The 22,630-nt window shown below is 39.3% G+C and overlaps 1 protein-coding gene across 3 annotated transcripts in view; it reads left to right on the forward strand.

Annotated features, from left to right (window-relative positions):
• The window catches only part of TMEM178A (transmembrane protein 178A), a 52,120-nt gene that overhangs the window by 16,190 nt on the left and 13,300 nt on the right, over positions 1-22,630 (forward strand). The window contains exons 1-2 of one of the 3 annotated variants that reach the window (XM_025355053.1): positions 6,265-6,376; positions 22,341-22,454. In XM_025355053.1, the coding sequence (XP_025210838.1) occupies positions 6,283-6,376; positions 22,341-22,454 (208 nt within the window). In that variant the 5' untranslated portion in view covers positions 6,265-6,282. Of the gene's footprint in view, positions 1-6,264; positions 6,377-16,064; positions 16,245-22,340; positions 22,455-22,630 lie in introns of those variants that run through there. The other 2 variants (XM_025355054.1, XM_025355052.1) reach the window with 2 other exon arrangements.

A 22,630-nucleotide genomic window follows, 5' to 3' on the forward strand; every position in this document is an offset into this window, starting at 1 on the left:
GCTTGCCACATATTGCAATTGGGATAATAGTTAATTTTATCCAAAGCCCTATTCAAGAAATGTGAACACGACATGACTTTCTGTGACCCCCAGTTTCCTCCTTTATACTGAGGAAAGGACATATCTAGGTAAACCTCTGCAGTGATACATGGCAATGATTATAATGGTAGACCTGCTACTCAACCTCTGATGCTTAATAGGACCTGTTTTTGCTTAAATCCTTCCACACAAAGCAGACACTGGGTAGACACGCCAAGAGATCTGTGGCATCTCCATCGGGGTCATGCTGGTCCTTATTGAGAGAGCCACAGTGTGAATTCCAGAAGACAGAATGTATATGATCTAAGGTATTGAGCATACTGCCCCATGTCTGCCCTGTCATAAGCATTCTGGTCATTTGGAAGACTTAAAAGATTAAGAGGAGAAAAATGAAAATGTGTGATATAGCTTTATAGAACTGTACTGGACAGTGATGGGAAAGAGGGGGAGAGAGACACCTCCATGAACGAGGGCCATTACATATTGGTCTTCGATTTGGTGTCTGATTTGAAAATATATTTCTTAGAATTGCTTTTTATTCTGTTGGGATTTTTGCTTGTTTGTTTCATTCTACTAACAGTCACACTAGGAAAGAGTGTTACAAAATCCCTGGGAGATTATGAACTAGAAAACTGAAATTACTCTGTAGCAGCCATATGATAAGTGCATTAGTCAAGGAATGAAAGAAAAAGCACCTTAAATTTACACAGCAACTTTCTCTCACATAACTCAGAGCAGTTTTTACAAAGAGAGAAAGGAGCTATGTTTCCTAACTAAGCGTATATGATAGGGAGAATAACATTGGAACTGCTGGTAGTTATCACTTGTCTGCAGTGGAGATGGTGTTCCTGTGCTCCAGTGGGGGAGGATTAGGAACCCTGAGAACCAGGAGCTGTAGGCCTGGCCTTGGCTCTTCCTGCTCCCTGTGGGACGTGGGCAAGTCATTTCAACTTCTGTGGACCTCAGTTTCTCATTTTAAAAGCAAAGGGTCAGACTTCATGCTTTCTAACAGTTTACCTTATTATTACATTTTATGACTTATTTGGAGCATCAGGATGTACAGAATGAGTTTTCCAAATAGCTAAAACCTACCTCTCTGTGCATCAAAACTTGTGTTTATCTAGCTGGATAAATATATTCATTCAGTGCATTATACACATGTCTGCCTTCTAAAATGGAAAGCGCTAATTTTAACTTTTGCTTAATGACTCAAGGTTATCAGTGTGAACTATGATGTAATGCTTAGGTTCCCTTAGGGAATGCAGAGGTTTGTAGAACTATTTACCTTAAAACTAAAAGATGCAGTTTACTACTTTTTTTTTTTTTTTTTAAAGATTGTGGTTGTTTTGATTTTTTAAAATGCTGATTGTCTTGCTAAATATCATATCCTTCTGCTTCTGTTGTCTGCCTCTGGCTGTCCCTTTGAATATTCCACTTTGCTGCTTCTGCTGGGCCAGGAACAGGGGGCCATAGATGAAGCAAGTAGATATTAGGTCTGAAATTAGGGCAAATATTTCCCAGGTGAGGTTTCAGGAGGTACTCCTGCTGGCGAAGACTTGGGACTTTATTGCCACTGCCTGGGGCCTTTGAGATATTTTTCTGTGTTCTAATCAGTGACCCTTAGTAAGTAGAGTATCAAGGTATATGGCATTTCCTATTTAGAGAATGATGTAAATTTTGTAACTCTCCTTCCTAGAGGAGAAAATGAGGATGAAAGCAGGGCAAGAATTACATAGCCAAGGGATCTCAAGAGGGCTCAGAAATATAAAGGGGTCACAGGGTCTGTGAAAGTGTCCAGATGACTGACAGGTGTGAGCACATCTCATCTGTGGGGCATCCCACACAATTCTCCTGTTCACAGCCTGGGCTTGCCAGCCAGTCTCTAACATGACAGCCCGTTACCACCTCCTCAAGATAAAGCAGATAGAGGGGGGATGGTAGTGGCAAAGGCTGAATTAGGACCCATGGATGCAGAACTTCTAGTTAATTGTTATTCTATTGATCTTCAGGACTACTTGCAGTAGATTAAGAAAATTTAAATTGGTTATTCATTTTCTCTGTATTTACAGGCAAATGCCGCTTTATTAGCTTGCAAAATACGGTCTCGTCCATTTCAGCATAAATCTGGACACTGACTAATTTGCACTTGTTTAATCTGCAAGGCTGGCAATTTTGGGAAGCCTCCTACCTCCTCCATCGCCCCTCCCCATAGTCTCACCTCACCCATCCAGCAAAGCTAAGAATGTTATTTTAGGCTATGGAAGCCATGTTAAAAATACCACTGGGTTTCTCTAAGCTTTTCTGAAGTTTTAAAAGAAATAAATAAAAATAAGGCCAGTCTCACATGGGGCTCTCCTTTGCTGCATTTTCTGGGCACCCACGGAAGAGAAGTAACATGCCCTGCAATCGGATCTGGTGCTGTTCTGGGATACACTTCCCTGTCCAGGATGTGGACGGGAGCTTATGCCAGGCAGGATGGAGCCTGGAGAGTCTAATATATGCAGCTGTAATTTCACCTGAGATTGGGTTTTTGTGGTTCCTAAGAGTGAGAGGGAAGTGTGGGAAAAGCCACGAACGAGGTGATTAGCAATTAGGGAAATAGGGCTGTATGCCACCTATTTTGTCACGGGAGTTAAGTATGCCACAATCGTGTACCACAAGCATTAGGTTTTCCCTTCCTTTTAACACAGTCAGTATGGATGAGGATGGGCACAGTGTGAAAGCGACTTCTGTGTTCTTCCCTTCTAATACCAGCCCCCTCCTGACTTCTAGAAAAATACTGACGTACTTGAGATCAGGCTTCTGGAATTACAGTTCCGGTAGCAGTGGATGCTGCCTTATTTATTGAAGGCTTTGGATTGACTTCTTTATTGATTTGGGCTGATAATCATGCAGTCTGTTGGGCTGTTCCTAATTATTTTGGTTATCTTAATTATTGAATTGTGTATGATCTGTTCTGTTCAAGTAACTTTTCAGCAAAAATAATTGAACCAGCTGAAGAGTGCATGCATCTACCTAGTTCTGATCTGCTTCTGCCTCTAGCCTTTTGTGTCACGTTAAATGAATCATTTTGCTTCCATGTTTTTTATTTCCTCCTCTGTGAACACAGAATGATATTTATCTTGTGGTTTAAGATTTAGGGTCGCTAAATATCAGGTGCTATCAAACTGTAAATTATTGCTATCAGTTTGATAGGGCCATTCATGCTGACTTCATGTAGTTTAAATCTCTTTTTCTGATTATGAACTTTTATATATACATGCTTATTGTGGTAAATGCAGAAAACTGTAAAGAAGGAAAAAAATCATCTGTTATCCTGCCAGTTAGTTATATAAACCTGTTAAAAGATTTGTTTTCATTCAGTCTTTATGCTGATGTGTACACAAACGTATTATTTGAGATACTGTGAAATATACTGCTTTGTATCCAGCATTAAGCCAGATAGTTTTCCAGTTTTGATCATTTTTAATATCTGCATAGTAGTTTAATGTGTGGATGCATAGCCACCTATTCCCGTATCTCCTCATATCCCTTTTTTACCCAACTGACAGAACCATCTATCTAAAATAAACTCGATCATATCACCTGCTTGCTTAAATCCTTCTGCAGCTCCCGATAACTTACTGGATGGAGCCTCGTCGCGTGGGGGAGGGAACTCTTCTCGCCTGGTCCCTGCCGACCTTTCCTCTTAGCTCTTCATTTCTCATCAGTCTCCCTCTCATGCTTTTTGCTCCAGCAATACTGAACCTTCTGTCAGTTCCTATGAACAATCCTGTCCCCTACACCTTTGCTTTTGCTCTTCCTCTGTCTAGAACAGTGCCACCCACACGTGCCCCTGGACCCGGCTGACTCTGACACAGGAAGGATTCTCCAACCTCCTCTCACTGGAGCCTTTTTCTCTTGGCAGTTTTGTACTGGCCTGTTTATATTTCCATCCCTTATATTACTACCAGACCCTCTAATCTGTTCTTCATGCAGGGGCCAGAGTAAAATGTTTTTTGCTTGTTTAAAAAAATCAATTCTGATCATGCCTTTTCCTAGTTTATAATCTCTTGTGACTTCCATTGGGGTTCCCAATAGAGAGCAAGTCTCGGCCCAGCCTTCATTCTCTCCATGGTCTAGCCGCCTCCTTCCTTTCTAGCAACTTCTTCCATGATGCCCCCTTACTCTCCGCAGCCCAGGCCTGCAGGTCTTCCTGTTCAGGAGTGAGCTGCTCTCTCACCACAAAGCCCTGTGCATGCTCTTCCTTCTGCCCTAAAGGATCATCTTGCTTATCCTGGGGATGTCAACCCTCTTTCTGTTACAGCTCAGGCACCCTGTTGTATGATTTCGGAACACTCAGTACTTCTCCTTTATGTCACAGTTGTCATTTGACGTCTCTTTGTGCTAGTCTTTCAATACTGCCCCCGTCCTTCTCTCGACTCTAAGCTCTGTGAGGGTAGGGCTTTTGTTTGTTTTCATTCATTTCATAGATAGGATTGAACTGAGGGAAAATTATAGGGTCTAATAGGTGAGGCTCTTCAGTAAATTGGGCTAGATAAGACTAATTAAGTTAGATGTGACCAAGTAAGGTAAAGGCAGGACGCATAGATTAAAGGTGATCATGCATAAGAAGTGCCTGACCTCTTGTACTACTTGGAATTCCGATGAGATAAATATTATCAGCCCCATTTTACACATTAAGACTCAGAGACTTACTTTGCTGCAGGTAGAAAGCTAGCTAATGGGTAGTAGGACCATGATTATTAAGCCAAACTCTAGGATGGGGAGGCTGTGCAGACTGAAGAACATGCCAGGCCATGTGTGAGGAAGTGACAGCCTCCTGGTCTGCAGTCTGAAGAGCTTGTGTTTGTTTGTGTGTCTCAGGAAATGGTTGGCTCACTGTCGGTCTGAAACCAGTCAGGCTGTGAAGTGGGGCATCCAGAAGCAGGGAGAGCTGAAGCTGATTTCACCCCTGCACATTCGTGCCTTGGTGATTAGTGGTCTTCTCTGAGACCTTTTGCATTGCCCTACACACGTGGGGGCAGCTACTAGCCAGGGTGCCAGTCCTCAGAGAGCACTCTACTGAGCCCAGAGCAGGAAGTCACCAGGTGCTCAGACTTTGGAAAATTCATGTACTTCTGAGCCCTGCAGGGAAACAGAGGTGGGCTTGCTACTCCTAGCCCAGGGCTCTGTAGTTACCCCTGAGGAGTGGGGAGGACTTGGGGATGCCCTAGAATAGTGGCTTTCCAGCCCCAGGCTTGGAAGACCAAACAAAGGCACAACAGAAGTGTTCTGGTAAAAGGGAATAATCCATAAAGGATATTGCTAGACAGTTTTTAAAAATGTCTTCAGAATTCTCTTAAATTAGGTTTTTCTTTTAATTACCTACTTATCCTTCAGAAACTTGGAACAGTCCCATTTCTTATCAACATATTCCTTGTCAATTATGCACAGGCACCGGCTTATGGTGCTGAGGGTGATGCTTAAGTACAAGGCAGCTGGAATGTTTTCCCCTTGGGTTGAGGGGAGTGATAGGAATGCTGATGTGCTGCAGCTCTGGGCTGCGGATGGTGGCTGGTGGCAGAGGGGAGAGTCTGAGTGCGGTAGGCAGTAACGCCTGGGGGCAGGATGGGGAGCAGGTGAGCGGGCAGAGCTGTGAATGACAGAGTGAGTGGGGGCTGGGTGCTAACCTCTGATTTTTGTGTTCCTCTAAACTCCTCCTATCCACTGGTTCTTAGCAGTGAATTCCCAAATAGCTGATTGAAGGGATGCTTAGCAAAACTGCCTAATGGCACTTTTTCTCCTCCTGCCTGGTTGGCTATGTCATCATGCTGCTTGACATAAAATTAAGGCTGGAAACGTTTTGGGGGCCTGAGATGTAAGCCTAAAATATGGCAGAGTATATTTGCACGCATGCGTGTGTGTGTGTGGGTATGTGTGTGTTTGTATTATGAGATGCAGTGAGAAGGGTAGTAAGGTACAGGTCTGGACTGTTTGCAAGTTATCTCACCCTCTCCTTGTCCTGCAGCCAGGAAGTCTGTGTGTCCTTGTCGGGATTAGATGTGATAAGGATGGGTGGTAAACAGAAAGAGGATCATACCTCCCCTTCATGCTGTCATCGGAACTGGACCAGATGTCTATTTGTATTTTAGGGTCAAGCGCCTGATAGTTATTCGGAGTGTTTGAACTATGTGGGGTGGGTGGGTACATTCAGGTAGGAGGAAGTATAAAGAATTCAGTTTAGAAGGCGCAACTGTGGGGATGGGCCCCCTTTCCCCACTCAGAGAGAGATTTCTGTCTGGAGATGTCAGTTCCACTTGGTCAAGAGGAGGTTTTCCCTTCCCATCCTCATCAGGTATTGAACCCCTAACTCCCATCCCTGATCTGGGGCTCATACATGTCTAGGGTTCTGAGGTTACAGAGAGCTGGAGTCCCTTCCCTTCATGCCCCCACTTTCCTGCACCTTTTTCTTGCTTCCTGGTCACTCCTGTGCCCCTTTTTGGGGTTTTCCTCAGCTCCAGTCAGGTGTTCAGGCACCTGAAAACCAAGCAGGGAAAGGAGCTTTTCTATGCAGAGCTTGATACAGGAGTTTCCTTGAGTCTGTTTCTGCTTCAGTGTGGGTAGAAGGCAGCCTCAAGGTATCAGTGTGAAAGCAAAGGGGATGGAAATATACAGATTGATATGAGAAAGCAATGCCATGTGTCAACACAGGCCTGCCTGCTCTATCCCTGTTCACTTGAAAGGGTTAACTGGGCATATCAGATGTAGTCATAGTAATTCTTATCTGACAAAGTCTGTTTAGATATCTAAGAACTGATTTTGGAGGCAGGTGCAAATTCAGTCCCATCTATGTCACTTGTTAGCTGTGGGACTGTAGGCAGATTATTTAACTTCTCTCAGCCTCAATTTCCTCTGTAAAACAGAGGTAACAATAGAACCTATTAGATGAGGGAAATGTGAGTAAGGCTCTCAGCACAGAACCTGACATATAGTACAGTTTTAGTAAGTTAGTATCAGTCCCGTTTAATTATGTGGCCTTTGGCAGGCCATTTAAGCGCTCTATGCCTTGTTTTCCTTATTTGTAAAAGAGAAGAATGTCTGCCTTAGGTAACTAACAAGGATGTATGAGAAGGCACTTTGAACAAAGCATAACATGCTATATAATCAATAAAAGCAAGATTATCATTTTCCTAGAACTACACTAAAGCAATTCTGGTGGTCTCAAAAGTGTGCTTATCTGGCTACAGACTTAGGTCGTGATTTAGAGATGCCTGTGGAGCTGTTGGAGGAACCAGACACATGGGAAATAGTGATAAAAGCTGCTAAAGACAGAGGGTCCTGCCCTGGCTGTCACTTCCTGCTGCTGCCACTAATGGCTTTGGGATTTGGCTTCTTCCTATCATGAGGTTCTTGCCACTGGAAGGTGGTGAGTGCCATCCTCAGCTCTTGTTGGAGCATCTAATTGAAAACACATCTAATTTGTACACTTTATTGCCCTTTTCCTTCTTTGACTCTGGTACTTACCATGCTATCTAACTGTAAGAGGGTGTGCTGAAAAAGTAAAAGGAAATGCAATTCAGACTTTTCAGTTTTGCTTTATCATTGCTTAACCTTGATTATTGCTTAGACAAAGCTAAAAATATTGTTCATGATCAGTTCAATATTGTTTTTTTGAAATTGATTTCAATAATCTATAAAAATTCAGAAATACAACTCTATCAATTAACAAGCCAGCTATAGAACAGATTCTCTCTGTAGATCCTGAGTCCAGCTTGAAAGGGGCTCCTAGTTTCCATTTATCTTGATATGTATCTATAACATATCCCATCATAAATCCCGCAGCCCATCTGGTGAAGGGGACATGAAAACATTCTTCATGGTAGCAAATATGTTTAATTTTTTTCACACTCTGAGCAGAGCTATTGCCCTTGTCTATATTTTTATAAATTAGCTGTACCAAATGCCACTTTCCTATTCACCGTATACAGTAGTGATTAGTCAATTCAGCTTGATCCAGAGTTCATTTTCATAAAGGAAATAAACTTTTCAAAGTGTAGCTCAATATGAAGGATTCTATCAAGACACCTGGAAGGGACCAACAGTGTATTGTTTTTAAGGATAATTTGCTCTGGAACACTGCCAACCCATGCTAAAATGTGCAGCCTTTCTCCAGTAAGTTGCTCTTTTCTGAGTATTTGGGAAATTGCTAAAGCCGTTAATGTTTATGGATCATCATGTGGCAAGTAGGAGATCTCTTCCTCCCCTTCTCCCTCCCCATTTCAGAGTTCTAGTTTAGTTTCATTTTGTTAGTTTTTAGTTTTTATGGCACCATACTCTAGACTCAGAAAGTAGATCTTCTGTCTAAAAGGCCTGTGCTAAATAAATGTTTGTTGAATGAATGAGTGAAAGAAAGAGTAAATAAAAGGATTGACTTTTGAATGCAAAAGGTAATGATTGACATGGAAACAGAATGGTGGTTGCTAGGAGCTGGAGAGGAGCCAATAAGGAGTTTTTGTTTAATGGGTACAGAGTTTTTGTTTTCAAGATGAAAAGAGCTCTGGAGCTGGATGGTGGTGATGGGTGCACCACAATATGAATGTATTTAATTCACAGAACTGTGCACTTAAAATTGGTTAAGAAACAGTGATGTCAGCAAATGAAAGTATAGGAGGTTCCAACCCTCAAAGTCACACAAAAACATTGATTTTGACAATTATCCATGGTAAGAATACCCCTGTGGTAACTAAGGAGTCCAATGGAGAGATTCTAGAACCCCATTTGAGAAAAAAATCTGAGAATAGATACCTTGAAGAGGATAATAAGAACAGTCTCACTTTACCTATGTCACGCCTTTCTCAAGGTGGCACAGCTCAATGCCAAGAGAGTCCACCTTGGCCTATGATTTATCCAGTGGAGTAAAGAGAGTGTAGTGACTATCTGATTTCCACAGCCTCACAGGACGTTGTCCAAGATGCTCATTTCTGCCTTGCCCCACCCCTAGATCACTAAGGGGATTGGCATGTTTGAATAGTCCAGGGGAGCTAGGAGCAGGGAAAAGAGGCAGGAGCTCACAAAAACCATTGCATAGATCTCAACATATGGCCATAGAGCCTATTAACTGCCTGTGAACTCCACCAAGGGGCCCACCCATGAACCCCATGGGATGCCTCACCTGCAGTCATGTGCCCCCGCAACTGGCTGTCATGTGCCCCCGCAAAAGATGGTGTACACAAGCTTCTGAAATGGTGTGTACATGCTGTTTCAGACAGCATGTGAATATCAGCACCTAGCTCAACCCTGGGATGCAGAGAAGGTGTACAAATGTGAACACTACAGGACACTGCCCTGGGGAAAATAAAGGGCAGTGACCTGAAGTGTTGATTAAGCAAAGGCCAGTGCCCTAAAGCGGAATTGAGAGAAGGCCAACAATACTAAGATGCCCCCCACTGCCTGCAAGAGGGGACGAAAGAAGTGGGGCAAGTGTGTCCATAGATATGAACATCATTCTCTCCCTATACCAGTCAGTAAAGACAGGAGGAGGAGACTGCTTCTTCAAATGTGAAAACAGCAACACAAGCTTTCAAGGAAAATGAAGCATCAAGGAAACTTAACACTAATAAAGGAAAAAAATAAAGTCCCAGTAGCTGGCCCCAAAGAGGTGAATATCTATGAATTGCCTGATAGAGAATTCAAAATAGTTGTCTTAAAGAAGCTCAGTAAACTGCAAGAGAACAGAGACAACTAAATGAAATCAGTAATACAATACTGAACAAAATGGTAAGTTCAGTAGAGATAAAAATCATACAAAGAACCAAACAGAAATTCTGAAGCTGAAGATACAGTGGCTAAACTGAAAATTCTATAGAGAGCCTCAATAGCAGACTCAAACAGAAGAAAGAATCGGTGAACTTGAAAACAGATCAATTGAAGTGATTCAGTAAGAGGGAGAAACAAACAAAAGAATGAAGAAATGAAGAATGTATCTGTGACATATGGGACAGTATCAGACAAAATTCCAGAAGGAGCAAAGAAAGAAGAAAGGGACAGAAATCTTATTTAAAGAAATAGTGACAGAAAACTTCCCAAATCTGAGGAGGGCAGTGAACATCCAGATCCACAATGCTCAAAGAACCCTTAATAGGCTGAACATCAATAGATCTTCACTGAGACGTATCATAATCTAACTGTTGAAAGTCAAAGACAAAGAGAATTTTGAAAGCAGCAAAAGGGAATCAACTCATTACGTACAAGGGAATCCTTGTAAGACTACCCATGGATTTCTTAGCGGACTCCTGCAGACCAGGAAAGCATGGGGCAATATATTCAAAGTGCTGAAAGAAAAAGAAATCTGGCAACTAAGAATACTTTTTAGAGTGCCTGTTGTTAAAACAAAACAAAATGAAACGAAACAAAACAAAACAAAACAAAACAAAACAAAAGTGTTGGCAAGCATATGGAGAAAAGAGAACTCTGGTACACTGTTAGTGGGAATATAAATTGGTACAACCATTATAGAAAACAATATGGAGGTTCCTTAAAAAATTAAAAATAAAACTAACATATGACCTGGAAATCCCACTTCTGGGTATTTATCCAAGGGGATTAAAATCAGGATCTCGAATAAATGTCTACACTCCCATATTCTTTACAGCATTATTCACAGTAGCCAAATATTCACAATAGCCAAGAAGCAACCTAAAGGTCCATCTACAGATGAAAGGATAAAGAAAATATTTAATATATCTATATAAATGTTTTATATATGTGTACATAAAAAATTTCCTTTATCCATTCTTCTGTAGATAGACCTTTAGGTTGCTTCTTGGCTAAAGCATATATACATATATAATGGAATATTATTTATGTTGCTTCTTGGCTAAAAAATACATATATATGTATATAATAGAATATTATTCAGCCTTAAAAAGAAGGAAATGCCGTCATATGTGACATGAATGAACCTGGAAGACATGCTAAGTGAAATTAGCCAGTTACAGAAAGACAAATACTGCATGATCTCACTTATATGTGGAATCTAAAATATTCAGACTTATAAAAGCAGAGAATAGAATGGTGGTTACCAGAGTGTAGAATGGTGATAACCAGGGGCAGGGGGAATGGGAAGATAGATGTTGGTCAAGGAGTACAAAGTTTCGGCTATGCAAGATGCATAGATTCTGGAGATTTATTTACAGCATGGTGGATAGATAACAATATTGTATTATAGACTTGAAATTTGCTAAGAGGGTGCAACTTAAGGGTTCTCACTACACATACCCACAAAGGGTAACTATGTGGTGTGATGGATATATTAATTAGCTTGATTGTGGTGATTATTTCATAGTATATACAGGTATTAAATCATCAAGTTTTATACCTTAAATATATACAATAAATATGGTTAAGATGGTAGATTTTATGTTATATGTATTTTACCACAATAAGAAAAATTGGAGAAAGAAAGTGATTGATAGTTGGCCACTTTTTTTTTCTCCTAAATGCTGGAGATGAGGATGAAATTACAAGTACTATAGTCCCTAGGTCACACTTTACTGGTCCTGCCTGTAAAGGGGGAGGGGAGAGGGACTAGATGGACACTAACAGTTATTAAGCATCAATTATGGGCTAGGCACTGTGTTAGGACAGTTTATATGTATTATCTCATTTGATCCTCGTGACAATAATATGAGATTGTGTGACCACTCTATTACTTTTATTACTACTATGTTACTTTTTATTATAGATACAATATAATAACTACATTAAAGGAGATTTAAAAATTAATTCAGCAAGCCCGTGGTCAGTCTAACCCAATGACAGATTCCACTTTTGCACAAGATCATGCCTTTTTGAACACTATTATTTCTGGTTTACTCCTCAGCCACCTTTTTTTTTTAACTTCTGTGATGATGTTTACTGTCTCTGAAATGGGTTGAATCTGTCTGACTTGTTGTTGGACTCTTCCTCTTTGGCCCCTACAGATCATGTGTTTGCAGTTCAAGGAACTCACCTGAGTCTTGCCTTTAAGTCTTGCCTGGATTTGTTCAGATAAATAAAGTAGCAATAGTAATAATAATAATAATTAAAGCTAACACTAATAATATTATATTATTATTTCATTTAATCCTCCTTTGAGACAGATGAACTGTCATTGTCTACGTATTGGTGCTCAGAGAGGTTAAATAGCTTGCCAGGGGCTCACAGATAGTGAATAGTGAAGCCAAAATGCAAATCCAGCCTGTCTTACTCCAGAGAGAATATAGAATGAACACAGATAAAATTTCTTAGTTACCAAGAAGTTGAGTCTCCATTAATAATAAGAAACAATTATGGCAGAACCAGATATAGTATATAGTAGACAGAGGATCTAAACAAAGAATAACCTCTCACCTTTCAGGCCCTTTCTGTATCAAACATGCTTGCTCCCAGTTGCTTTTACTTTGGTTGGAGTCTTACTCATTTTCATCTGGTAACCTCCCCTCTCTAGGATGGAAGCCACATGAGACTATTGAGCATTTGAAATGATGCTTGTCTGAAAAGAGATGTGCTATAAGTAGAAAATATCAGATTTAGATTTGGAAGACTTAGTATGAAAAAGTATATAAAATATCTCATTAGCAACTTTCAAAGTATTGATTGCATGTTAAATTTAAAAATATTAAAATTAATCTCACCAATTTTTAAATATGACCATTAGAACATTTAAAATTCTTACGACTTGCATTATATTTCTACCAGACAGAGCTGCTTAGATTTACTAATTAGTATCTTTCTCCTTTCAGTTCTGTAGACGTGATGAAAGGTTTGCCCTCAAGAACTTTGCCTTTGGGACTGGGTTAGCCATTTGAGGCTCTAAAAGTCAGTGTTAAGCTCCTAAACTTACTGTATTTAGTTTATTTATTTTAACAAGTTTAACTGTTTATACCCAATACAGGAGGTGATAAGGAAAGCATTTTCTTTTGTCTGCTTTAGCCCCTGCTTTGCTCTGAAATTAAATCTCTGACCAGAACATGGTTGCTACCCTGTCTTATGACCCCACCATTGATTTTTCTTTTCAAACTGAGATGTGTGCTGGGGAAATAATTCTTTATTTTTCTGCTCAAGGGCCAGCTGAAGAATTCCAAGTTGCCTTTGAAATGTTTAGGAAATGGTATAGCCTGTTATTAACTCTCTCTGCTAGAGAACCTTAAGCATTAGTTATGCTGCTATTGTCATCAACTGTTTCAGACATCTCTCTTAAATGATGTATATCCAGAAAAAGTCACAGCCTCCCTGCTTAAGAAACTTGGGACATTAATGAAGAGGCAGACTTTCTGATCTATGTGGCAGTGACAAAGACTGAGTAATCAAGAGTGAGATGGTGAGGCTCAGTCTCTAACGTCAACATAGAGCCAGCAAAGAGAGTGAGCTATGTGGTCTGCAGTATTTGGGGAAGGCTTTTCGAAGGCAGTGAGCCTGGAGGGATGAGTGGTTTTTGGACTGCTCTAAAGTTAGTGATATAGGCTAGGATGGTCACAGAGACGGGCATGATATTGCCAGGGGACAATTTGGGGAGGGAGGGAAGTAGCCCCTGGGAACAGTCACAGGTAAGTGTAAGTGAAGTTGGAGCTGGGGATAGATGATAGGGGTCTAGAGTCTGAATTTGACTCAGGAGGAACCTACTTGTATGTTCCTGGACAGAGTCAGACAATGAAAACCCCAGTCTTATGTTCTGAGGGATTGTGTGTGATTTTCGCATCTTCTGTTTGTCAGTATGGAAGTTGACACAATGGCAAAGCATTAAAACATTTAAATAAACAATTATATAGTACTTATGTGTATCAGACACTTTATTTTAAAATAAATAGATAATTTTAAAACAAATACATAATTATATCATAGCAAGTGAAACTGTTTCTTGCTTATAGTAATCAATTTAAAGCCACATATTAAGTTAATGATACTGTAAAAGGCAGGTAGATGTAACAAACATCTTAAAGGTTTTCTTTTTTCTTTTTTCTTTTTTGAGACGGAGTCTCGCTTTGTCGTCGCCCAGGCTGGAGTGCAGTGGCGCGATCTCGGCTCATTGCAAGCTCCGCCTCCCGGGTTCACGCCATTCTCCTGCCTCAGCCTCCGAGGAGCTGGGACTACAGGCGCGCACCACCACACATGGCTAATGTTTTGTATTTTCAGTAGAGACGGGGTTTCACCGTGTTAGCCAGGATGGTCTCGATCTCCTGACCTCGTGATCCGCCCGCCTCGGCCTCCCAAAGTGCTGGGATTACAGGCGTGAGCCACCGCGCCTGGCTAAAGGTTTTCATATTGCATTTTACTGATGGACAACTGAGACTCCAGAGGCCCCAAAACTTCATACAGCAGATTTATCTAGCAGTGGCATGCAGGGTAGGTTGAGGGTTGAGCAAGGAGTTCAGTTAGCAAATTCTTCAGGAGTGAGGTGATGGGAGTCTTGTTCTGAAGCGGCGAGAATGGAGAGGAAACACGAGAGCTATTGGTCGGGCCATTGTTCAGGAAGCTGTTGCTGCCTGTCTGGTTATTTCTCTGTACATTTGGGTTAATCTCTGATGACCATTTAAGGTGCAGACTCCTGGTGTGTGGCAGTGGTTCTGTATGTCAAATTGGGCGGGTGCCATGAGAGAACTCATAATCCAAGGCTGACATTATCCAGTGCTTACAGTGGGCCACACGTCCTATGCTAAGTCCTGAATTACCTCTTTCATTCCTCACCATAACTCAGTGAGGTGTCTGCCATTATTTCCCCTCTTTTACAGACGAGGGAACCAAGGCTCAGCGAGCTTCAGTAATTTGCCACAAGTCACACAACTAGGACTCAAACCCAAGTCTGTCTGACTGCAAGGTCTTTAACCATCATGTATACTGCCCGCCTCATTATTGATTGATAGTAATGACTGTTTATAGCATCTTTCATGTTTCTCCCTCATTTAACCTTGAGTAGGGGTTTCTCTGACTTAGCTTGGAACTCAGTATTGGAAACAACAGAAATTCACCAGGCAAAAGCTCCATTTCTAACCCCCTGTGCAACATACTTATATATCTTATTCTATGGTTTCTATCATCATTAAAGTGGCTCTACTTGGCCCTTTAAGAAGCTAATTAATCACTAAATATAAACCACAACTTGTTCTTTTCAATCCTCTGCATGTTTCTTCCCCCCATTGTGTGATGCCATCTGGTGCTATGAGCTCATGCTTTTTGTGTTCCTTTTCAGAGAGCCAGATTCATTGCTCTCTAAACCCAGAGAGCCAGTTAATTTCAAAGTTTGCATGTATGACTTTGAAAAAATTGGAATCTAATGCCTCCTTGTGGATTTTAACAGTATAAATTATTCCTTAACACTGCATGGAACTTCCATCTTTACCACCATCTATGTATATGTGTATGCTTGTCTTTTTATCAAAAAGACCTAATTTGTTTTTGGTTGCTTGATTTGTTCTGTCAAGCAACTACAGGTCTTTTCCTGTAAGATTTTTGTGGTTTCATTTTGTCAAATTAATGTGTGTGCTGTAGGGAGGCAAACCTTAATAATATTGCTTTCCTCTTCAAATCTATCTGACTTTCTGCTACGACAGTGGAACAAGTGTTTAAGAACAAGGACATAAAACAGCTAATGGCAGGTCTCTGACACTGGTGCTGAGCTGTCTTTCATTCCCACTTTCTCTTCTAATTCTGCCTGAAGTCTCTAATCATCTTCCAAGGGAGTGGAACACCTGGACCATAGAACATTTTCTTGCAAACTCAGCTGTGGAGCTCTGGGCTTGCTACCAGACCCCCACTCTTTGGAGTCCTTGAGTACTGCTTGTTACTGTCAGCCCAGACCTCATCATTTTCCCTACCCTCTTTCTCTTCTCATTTCAGAATTCTTGGCACTTTAAATTTAGCCTGAGAGCCCCATGGAGAAGGAAAGGCGATTTGGTGATGTGTGCACTACTTACCTCATTCCTGGCACATGCAGAGGAAGCAGGAGAACCCTGGGCCAGCTGCCACCTCCTTCCTGTTACTCTTCTTGCCCACTGGGATCCTGCCCATTACAAGCAAGGAGCAGAGGAGGAGATGGGTCTTGAGTATATTTGCAGTGATTTAAAAGGGACCACACGTTTCCCTGGCACAGAAGCTGTTCTAAGGCCAGCTCCTGTGAGTCTGAGAAAATAGTTTCTCCCCAGTTCACACCCTCTCTCCAGCATTTAAGCAGCTTCTGTGAGAGGCAGGTAGGATGAAGCCACTGAGTCAGCTATGTAGCCAATCCAATCTCCTTCAATTAAGAATCAACTTTGTTTCCAAAAGAGCATATGTTGGTGCTAAATTGGAAAGATTGTTTTTTATTTCAAATTGACAGTACATCTAGTAACTCGAGCTTAACTGTCCACAAAATTAGGATGCATGTCTAGAAAACTAAGGACTGCTAACTTTTCTGAGTAGTAGTCGTTAATATATAAAGTTTGGGTAACAGCATTTATGTTAAAGCTTGTTTACAACTGAGTAATAGCCTCAGGCTAGTTACTTAACTCTGAGCTTCAGATTTTTTTACTCATTTAGTGTGGTTAATAATACCTTTTATATTTAGCTCAGAGGGTTGTTGATGAGTAGCAAATGCATTGTGTCAAATACTTTTTCTGCGTCTTTGAGATGATCAGGTGGTTTCTGACCTTTATTCTGTTGATATGGTATGTTGTATTAATTGATTTTAACATGTTGAAACAATCTTGCATTCCTGAGATAAATCCCACTGGATCATGACGTACAACCCTTTTCAAATGTTGCTGAATTCGGTTTGCTAATATTTTGCTGAGGAATTTTGCATATCTATTCATAAGGAATAGTATGTATTTTCCTTTTCTTGTGGTATCTTTGGTTTTTCGTATCAGGGTAATTACTGGCCTCATAGAAAGAAGTACGAAGGTCCCTTCATTTTCTGTTGTTTGTTGTTGTTGTTGTTGTTGTTTTGAAGAGTCTATGAAGGATTGTTAATTCTTCCTTAAACATTTGGTTAAATTTACCAGTGAAGCCATCTGGTCATGGACTTTTCTTTGTGGCAAGTTTTTACTAAGTTAATTACTAAATCAGTTTCTTTACTTGTTATAGATGTGTTCAGATTTTCTGTTTCTTCTTGACTCAGTTGTCTTGGAGTTTTATATTTCTGGGTATATGCCATTTTATCTGTTTTATGTAATTTGTTGGCATGTAATTTTTCACTGTGTTCTCTTAGGCTTCTCTATATTTCTCTAAGATTGTTAGTAATAGCCTCTGTTTCATTTCTGATTTTTGTTGTTGTTGTTGTTGTTGTTTTGTTTTGTTTTTTTGGAGACAAAATCTTGCTGCATTGCCCATGCTGGAGTGCAGTGGCACCATCTTGGCTCACTGCAACCTCCGCCTCCCAGGTTCCAACAGTCTTTGTGCCTCAGCCTCCTGATTAGCTGGGATTACAGACATGTGCCACCATGCCTGGCTAATTTTTTGCACTTTTAGTAGAGATTAGAGATGGGGTTTCCCTCTGTTGGCCTGGCTGGTCTTGAACTGCTGGCCTCAAGTGATCCATCTGCTTCAGACTCCCAAAGTGCTGGGATTACGGGCATAGCCAAATTTTGGTTTTGTTTACGTTCTCAATTTTTAATTCTTCATTTTATGTATTTCCACCCTAGTTTTATAATCTCTTTCCTTAGTGTGCTCTTCTTTTTCTAGTTTTTTTAGGGTGGAGAGTTAGGATACTGATTTGAGATCTTTTTGGTTTTATTTTTGTTTTGAGATAGTCTCACTCTGTCCCCCAGGCTGGAGTGCAATGGTGCAATTTCAGCTCACTGCAGCCTACATCTCCTGGGCTTAAGCAATCCTCCTACCTCAGCCTCCTGAGTAGTTAGGACTACAGGTGCATGCCATCATGCCTGGCTAATTTTGTTTATTTTTTGTAGAGACAGGATCTCACTGTGTTGCCCAGGCTGATCCTGAACTCCTGGGTTCAAGTGACGCTTCCACCTCAGTTTCTCTAGTGTTGGGATTACAGGCATGAGCTACTGTGCCAGGTGAGATCTTTTTTTAATGTAGGCATTTACAGCTATAAATTTCCCTCAAAACATTGCTTTAGCTGCATCACATAAATTTTGGTATGTTGTAATTTTGTTTTTATTAATTTCAAAATGTTTTCTAATTTGCTCTAGTGATTTCTTCTTTACCTTATCAGTTATTTAGGAGTGTATTACTTAATTTCCACAAATTTGTGAATTTCCAGAATTTTATTTTATTATTTATTTCTAATTTCATTGCATTGTGGTGAGAGAACTTACTTTGTATGACTTTAATGTTTTTAAATTTATTGAGATTTATTTTATTGCCTACATATGGTCTATCCTAGAGAATATTCTATGTGCACTTGAGAAGAATGTGTATTTTGCTGTTGTTGGATGGAGTGTTCATAGATGTCACTTGTATCTAGTTGGTTTATAATGTTGTTCAAGTCTTCCGTTTTTTGTTGTTCTTCTATCTAGTTGTTTTACTATTATTGAAAGAGAAGTATTGGTGCCTCCAAATATTATTATTGAATTGTCTATTTCTCCCTTCAATTCTGTCAGTTTTTGGTACTGCATGTATTTTGGGGCTCTACTGGTTAGTATATGTTTATGATTACTATATCTTCTTGATGGATAAACCCAGTTATCATTATAAAATATCTTTCTTTCTCTCTAGTAACAATTTTTGTCTTAAATTCTGTTTTGTCTGATATTAGTATAGCCATTTCATCTGTCTTTCAGTTACAGTTTTCATGGTATATCTTTTTCCATCCTTTAAAATTTCAACCTATTTGTGTCTTTGAATTTAAACTGTGTCTCTTGTAGACATTGTATAGTTGGATTATGTTGTTTTATCTACAATGCCAATCTCTGCCTTTTTATTGGAGTATATATGTATATTTAGTATAATTTTTGGTAAGATAGGATTTATATATGCCATTTGTCTATTTGTTTTCTATATGACATATGCATTTTTTTCCTGTTTCTTCATTAATGTTTTCTTTTGTGTCAAATACATGTTTTCTAACATAGCTTTTAAATTCTTTTTGTTGTCATTGTTTCATTTACTACATTTTTTTTGTTATTTTCTTAGTTGTTGCCCTGTGGATTACAAGTGACATCTTAATTTATATTAATTTGGATTAATACCAATTGAATTTCAATAGTATATAAAAACTTTGCTTCTATATAGTTTTATCCCCACTCTCCTCCTCTGTACTATTATTGTCATACAAATTACATGTTTATACATTGTATGCTGATCAACAGAGATTTATAATTATTGCTTTATGTCTTTTAAATCAGATAGGAGAAAAAAAGCTGCAAACAAAAATACATTTATACTGTCTTTTATGGTAACCTATGTTGTAAACTTTATATGTGCTCTTTATTTTTTAAATATGAGTTCAGTTATTATCCTTCATTTCACCCTGAAAGACTCCCTTTAGTATTTATTTTTAGGCCAGGTCTGATTATTTTTAGGCCAGGTCTCTCAGTTTTTGTTTAGCTGGGAATATTTTATTATTTTTTCTTTATTTCTGAAGGATAACTTTGATGCCTATAGGATTCTTGGTTGACAGTTTTCTTATTTCTGTATTTTGAATATGTCATCCTATTCCCTTCTGGCCTCCATGATTTCTGATGAGAAATCAGCTGATTGTGTTTCAAAGATTTTTTTTGTGTGTATATGATAATTTGCTTTTTTCTTGCTGCTTTCAAGATTCTCTGTCTTTGGCTTTCAACAGTTTGATTATGCTCTATCTGGGTGTGGGTCTCTGAATTTATCTTATTTGTAGTTCCTTGAACTTCTTAGAAATGCAGATTCATGTTTTTAATCAAATTTGGGAAGTTTTTGGCAGTTATTTCTTCAAATATTCTTTTTTGATCTTCCTTCTCTCCTCCTTTCTGCAGCTCTCATTATGCTTGTGATGGTGCCTCACAGGTCTCTGAGGCCCTGACCATTTTTAAAATCATCCTTTTTTCTTTATTTTTCTCAGATTGGATAATTTCAATAGACCTGTCTTCAAGTTTGTTGCTTTTTTCTACCTCCTCAAAACTTCTTTTAAGTCTATTTGATGCATTTTTCTTTTCAGTTATTATACTTTTCAACTCCAGAATTTCTATTTTTTTCTTTTCAAGAATATTTCTGTCATGTTGCTAATGTTCTCTATTTAGTGAAACAGCACTCTTGTCCTTTCCTTTAGTTATTTGGATAGGTTTTCTTTACTTCTTTGAACATATTTAACATAGCTGATTTAAAATCTTTGTAAGGTAAGTCCAATATTTGGGATCCCTCAGTGACAGCTCCTATTGACTGCTTCTTTTTTCTTGTTCTTTGCATGTCTTGTACTTTTTTTGTTGAAAACTGGGAATTTGAAATAACGTACTATGGCAGCTCTGAAATGAGATTCTTGTCCCTCTCCAGGGTTGATTATTGTTTTTATTGTTGTTGCTGTTGTTTCTTTAGTGGCTTTCCTGAATGAATCCTATGAAGTCTGTATTCTTTGTCATAGGAGGGCCCTTAAGTCTCTGCTTGATTAGCTTAGTGGTAAACTAATTGTACAGAAATGTTCTTAGCCTGCTAAAACCAATAAACCTTCCAGTCTTTGCCAATGGGGTTTGTTGTGTGCGTGTTGAGTATGCCTTCAACTCTGCCGTAGCTTTCACTTCCTGCTTACAGAGCCTCAAGGTCAGTCTCAAATGGAATGATAGTTCTGAAGAATACAAATGTAAGCTATTACTACGTTTGTGGTCCTTTATCTGTCATTGTTCTCATACTATATTGTTTTCCCTTTGGAAGCACAGGCATTTCCTGACTTATAAACAGCTAACTTATAAGTAAACACCTACCTTTAATGTCTTAGACCTCACAGCCACTGCCATTGGGCTCATGTTGACAAAACAAATTAAAAAAAAAAAAAAAGAACTTTGAATTTTGAGAAAATGTGTGGTTTCATTAAAAAAAAAAAAGCTTCCAAAAATCAGAGATAGTTTGGGTAGTTTTTCTCAAAGGGAGATTCAAAGACTGCCTGCATCAGAATTACTTGGGATGCTTGTTAAAATTCAGCTTCCTGGCTCCATCTCAAAACTTTTGATTCAGTATATCTGGGGTAGAGTCCAGGAGTTTACATTTTTGACGAGTCATCTAGGTGATTCTTATGTACACTAATATTTGAGAAACTCCTTAGGGAAGATGATCCTGTAGGTACATTCACAGGAGGGACTGAGGTTCATGATGCAAATTGTGCACAAATATTAATCTCTTCCCTTCACTGTATAATCTTTTTAAAATTTCACTTTTATACACACTAAGATTCCACCAATCAGAAATTTATTTGCATCTATGAATATTTTTTAAACAGCTGGCAGTGTTAAAGGACTAACAGTCACTCATGCTTTTTAAAAAATTAGTTTAATCAGATTGCATTTATCCAAACAACTGGCCAAGATGATTTAAAGTGAGAGAAGAACATTTTATAAGTTTTATAAATTTTAAGACAGAGTAGATACTTTTCATGAAATTCAGAAGCCTTTAGGAGAAGAGAATAATGGACCCATGTTGATTTATGCAGTAAAACATGGGTGTGTGAGGTGGGTGTGAGGAGGTAGAGAGTTACTAGATTAACCAATGTGTACACCTGCCCATGTCAAAATATTGTGCCTGGAGCTGGCCATACAACCAGATAGGGGAGGAAAATTATTTTCTTTCTTGTTTCTACTTTCAGTATTACCCTTTTTCTCAAGATCTAGAATTCAGGTCAGTATAATTTTATTAAGGAATTATATCAGCCGCACTAGGGTTAAATAGGCTTTTGAGGGTTATCTGGAGATATAATCACCACCTAAACCATGTGGAAGGTTATCTTTATGGAAAAATGTCTTCTGGTTTCCAAATAACACACTTCGTAATGAACTTCATGAGGCTACCCATTTGAGAGTTTGAGACTGGATCAGATTCAGATATGTGATTTATCTGTGCTAATTTAAAATTCTAAGCTGATTTTCCCAACCATCTGTGTACTTTTAGGCCATTTCTCCTTGAGGAGTTTTGTGTTTAGGTAAAACAAACTCCGTATCGGAAAACAATTAGGGGAGTACAGATCCTTATACAATTTAATACATTAAAAAATGAAACCTGATTTTAAACATTATTTTCTGTTTTAGGTTTTCATTGCTCTGAATCAAGAGATTCTTATCTCATCTCCCATTCAACCCAGGTTAGGTTACAGTATTCTGCCTCAGGTCTCAGAATTCTGTTACAAATAAGCAGACTCGTAAATCGCGTTTCTTATTTCCTTCAAGGTATTGCGCAGCGATGCACGGCCATCAAGTACCACTTTTCTCAGCCCATCCGCTTACGAAACATTCCTTTTAATTTAACCAAGACCATACAGCAAGATGAGTGGCACCTGCTTCGTAAGTATTTCCAGGACAGGTTCAGAGAGGAAATGGTGTCTTTCTGAACAAAATTCCGACCACCCCTCTCACATCTAGACAGCAGGATGTTGTTCTTATCCTCTGTAAGCCTCTGGGCCCAATCAGATGTAGTCAGAGACTCAGAGGATCATTTCCCTATGCTGTGGACACAGTTT

Source organism: Theropithecus gelada, chromosome 13 (assembly GCF_003255815.1).
Source record: "Theropithecus gelada isolate Dixy chromosome 13, Tgel_1.0, whole genome shotgun sequence".
In the NCBI taxonomy this organism is placed as follows: domain Eukaryota; kingdom Metazoa; phylum Chordata; class Mammalia; order Primates; family Cercopithecidae; genus Theropithecus; species Theropithecus gelada.